This window comes from Propithecus coquereli, unplaced genomic scaffold (assembly GCF_000956105.1).
Source record: "Propithecus coquereli isolate 6110/MARCELLA unplaced genomic scaffold, Pcoq_1.0 Scaffold478, whole genome shotgun sequence".
Classification (NCBI taxonomy): domain Eukaryota; kingdom Metazoa; phylum Chordata; class Mammalia; order Primates; family Indriidae; genus Propithecus; species Propithecus coquereli.
Window position 1 is genome coordinate 769688 of NW_012150596.1, and position 3430 is coordinate 773117.

General features: G+C 39.0%; 1 protein-coding gene across 1 annotated transcript in view; it reads left to right on the forward strand.

Annotated features, from left to right (window-relative positions):
- Positions 1–2768, forward strand: part of ADGRG4 (adhesion G protein-coupled receptor G4) — a 106261-nt gene extending 103493 nt beyond the window's left edge. Inside the window, exons 22-23 of the mRNA XM_012655472.1 lie at positions 127–294; positions 2667–2768. Of these exons, the coding sequence (XP_012510926.1) occupies positions 127–294; positions 2667–2752 (254 nt within the window). The 3' untranslated portion in view covers positions 2753–2768. The remainder of the gene's footprint in view (positions 1–126; positions 295–2666) is intronic.
- The last annotated feature ends 662 nt before the right edge of the window (positions 2769–3430 follow it).

Here is a 3430-nt window from a genome sequence, read left to right on the forward strand (position 1 = left end):
CTGGCTGAGCTTCATATTTTTTAAACAGGATGATCGAAGTACAATTTACATACCATAAAATTCACCCTTTTTACATGTAGAATTTGATGAATTTTACATTTTTAACTTTTTCTGGTGTCATTTCAGATGGGAGTAGCTGGTGTGGGATAAATATTGGATATAAACAGGAAGGACTGAAGAAAACCTTTGAGCACAAACTGTTGACACCATCCCTCAAGTCGACTGCAACTAGCTCCACTTTCAAATCTTTAGGCTCTGCACAAGGCATTCCTTCAGAAATAAGCTTCCCAAATGGTGAGAAAAAAAGGCTGTGTGGTCTACATTTATTTTATTTTTTTCTATTTTTTATTTTATTTTATTTCAAAATATTAAGAGGGTTTTTTTGTTACATGGATAGCTTTTGTAATGCTTGCATCGGGCTATTAGTGTGTCCATCACCTGAATAGTGTTCATTGTCTACATTTATATACCAGAGATATTGAATTAATGTGAGACCATGTGCTCGGTTTGGATGATACCTTCCTCCTCAAAACTAAATGCACATGTACATGGATATACCAGGACTCATTCTTGGCTAAGAAAGTGTGTACAGAAGCATGTACAGGTGTTTCTATACCTAGGGAACTTAGTATGTGTAAATATGATGGATTATTAGACTAATGGAGGGGAGAAGAGACTGGAGGTTAAAAAAATTCATGGATGATTAAAAACGACTGACACAGACTGTTGAAACCAGAAGGAACCTTAGATATTGTTTAGTCCAATCCTCTCATTTTACAGAACCTTAATCAAGGAAAAGGAAAATGCCTTGTGGACAGTCACTCAGCCCATCCACAGCAGAACTGGGGCCAGAACTCGGGTCTTCCGGCTCTCAGGGCTACTGCATCCTACCCAGAATACTCTCTGAACTGCACATCACTCTTAGATGCTCACCTTTTTCGATAGGTAGAGACAGACGTTGAGGTGGAGATGGGATGTTGGGAGGGAAAGTGTAGAAAAAGGATTGGTCTGCAGGCTTAAAGTAAAGAGAAAGACCAAGTGAGCAAGAACTGAAGAACTTCAGGTTGATGTTATGATGACTCTGCTTTCTGTGCTTCTTAGTTAGAGGAAGGTGCAATGGTCTTTGGAAGGCCACTCCCTAAAAGATCAAAGTAGACTCCAGTTCACACACACATAGACCACCTTTAGTAGCCTGGCTGTAGTCATTCTCCCACCTTCTTGGTGCTGGTGGTAGGATTGCCTCATCCACTTACACTTTTTTCATTATGTTGGCTCCAAAAACCAGTTCTATTTCCAAGGGCTGAAGCCAATTTGGAAGCAGCATGGTGAATTAAAAAATCACCAAACTTGGAGTCGGAAGGCTTTGACTCAAGTGCCAGCTCTGTCACTAAGTCTGTGACCTTGGGCACATCACTTCCCTGCTTGGAGCTACATTCTCTCTACAGTTAATATGAGAGGGCTAGAATGGATAATCTCTAAAGTGCCCATCAGCTTCAGGATCATGCGTGAGGCAACACTATTTTCCAGTTTAGGTTGGTTGACTAGGGTATGGAGTCTCATTCTTCACCTTTGTATGGGAAAGTTAGTAGTGCACATGAAAAAACCTTTCCCTGCTCACAGGTATCTATCAGACTCTAGCTAACTAACTTGTAGATATGTTCTGGAGTTCATATGGAGGCACTAGGGAGCCATGGCATATAGAAGGCATGGTTCATGGAAGCTCCTTAGTCCATAATGGTTGGAGTCGATTGGGAAATATCATTTTTGCAAAAGAGTTTGTTAGTATTGGCTGTCCTGCTATCCCCAGGGGATATTTATTGCTTCATTAGCAAATACACAGCCAAAATGTGTACATATTTTGCTTCTAAGGAATAGTAGCGAATACCATGTCCAGGATTTTAATGCTGTTGTACCAAGCAATAGACCCAGAGAGCTGGCATCAAAGTGCTCATAAGTTGTGACAGTAACCCAGCCAGTGGGGCAGGAAGACCAGCCATAGGTTTTAAAACTGAAATCTGGATGCTACTAGCATACCTGTGGCAGCCTGAAGCTCAATTCCATTAGCACAGGGTGAAAAATCATGCCCTCTACACCACCAGACACTCTTAAGCTTCAGAAATAGTCAAACATTCAGGGCAAGAATATCAAATCCATCGGGGATATAGATGTGTGTGTTTCCATTGTGTGTTTTCTCTTCCTGAAAGTCTCCAAGGTTTGTTCATGAATATTCTCCCCTAGGTTAAAGTCAAACTCAATGACGCTTAGTAGTGGGATTGCTGGATCAAATGGTAGTTCTATTTTCCATAATATTCTGAATTTGAAAAGAAAAAAAAAGGAAAAAAGAAAAGTACTGAACAAATTACTGCTACATAAAATACTCCAAGACAGCAATAAAATTAATTAAGGCATTTCCTAAAAAAAAAAGTCAATAACGCTACCTGTTACTCACAGTTCAAGAAGAACATATGCACAGCCTAAACAGTGCTGTCAGGATGAATTAATTCACCCCAGATTTTTATTAAATTATCCAAAGAAAGCACTGCAACCGTCGTTTCCTTTCTAATTTTTTTATTCATTCTTTCATTTGATAAAATTTTCTTATGCTGCTACTACGTGCAAAGTCCCCGAGGCCACAGCTGACAATGTTCTTTTTTTCTTTAATGCAGATGACTTTGATGAAGATCCATACTGTTTCTCTTCCTTGGGTTGTGAAGTTGGGCCTAATTATGAAAGAAGAATATTACCTGTGTAAATAAAAATGAATTCCATTCACAAAGATTTTTTTCAATAAGTCCCAGCAGAGATACTTACCTGCCCCCACCCCCAAATTGGGAGAAATCTTGAATTTGTGAAGCAATCTGCTCCAATCTTGTATTCTGAATATTATTTTGGAAAGGACAGAATGAAATAACATTTAGTAAATATTAAAGTCAAAATAATTCTCCTATTTATTGTTATAGTTGTTTTTTTTTTTTGGATAAATGAGCCTATAGTATGACATATTAGGGGAGAAATATCTACAACATTGGAGATTTTGTTTCAAAAACTTTAAGTGTATATGTCCTGAAAGAAAAAATGAAGACCAAAGTTCCTACTGCCCTGTCCTGGAAGCCACACAATTTTGGATGGCCAAAGTTTCAGGATACACGGTTGGCCTGAGACCCACAGAGGAAGCAGATAAGAAAAGCCACAAGGTTGTACCTTTTGGAAAAAAATTCTGCCCTGTTGGCCTGTCATGACAAAGCATGTGAAGTCCCCATTATTCAAGCTGTACTTTTGATTGAAGCCCCTTATTAAAATGTAAGCATGTTTTGTGAAAAGGGTCACTCATTAATCCACAGACACCCATGAATTCCTTAGTGAGAATTCATTTCTCAGCCAAGACAGCCCCTCAAGGAATAGTACACAGGGTCCTGAAGAATGAAATAGA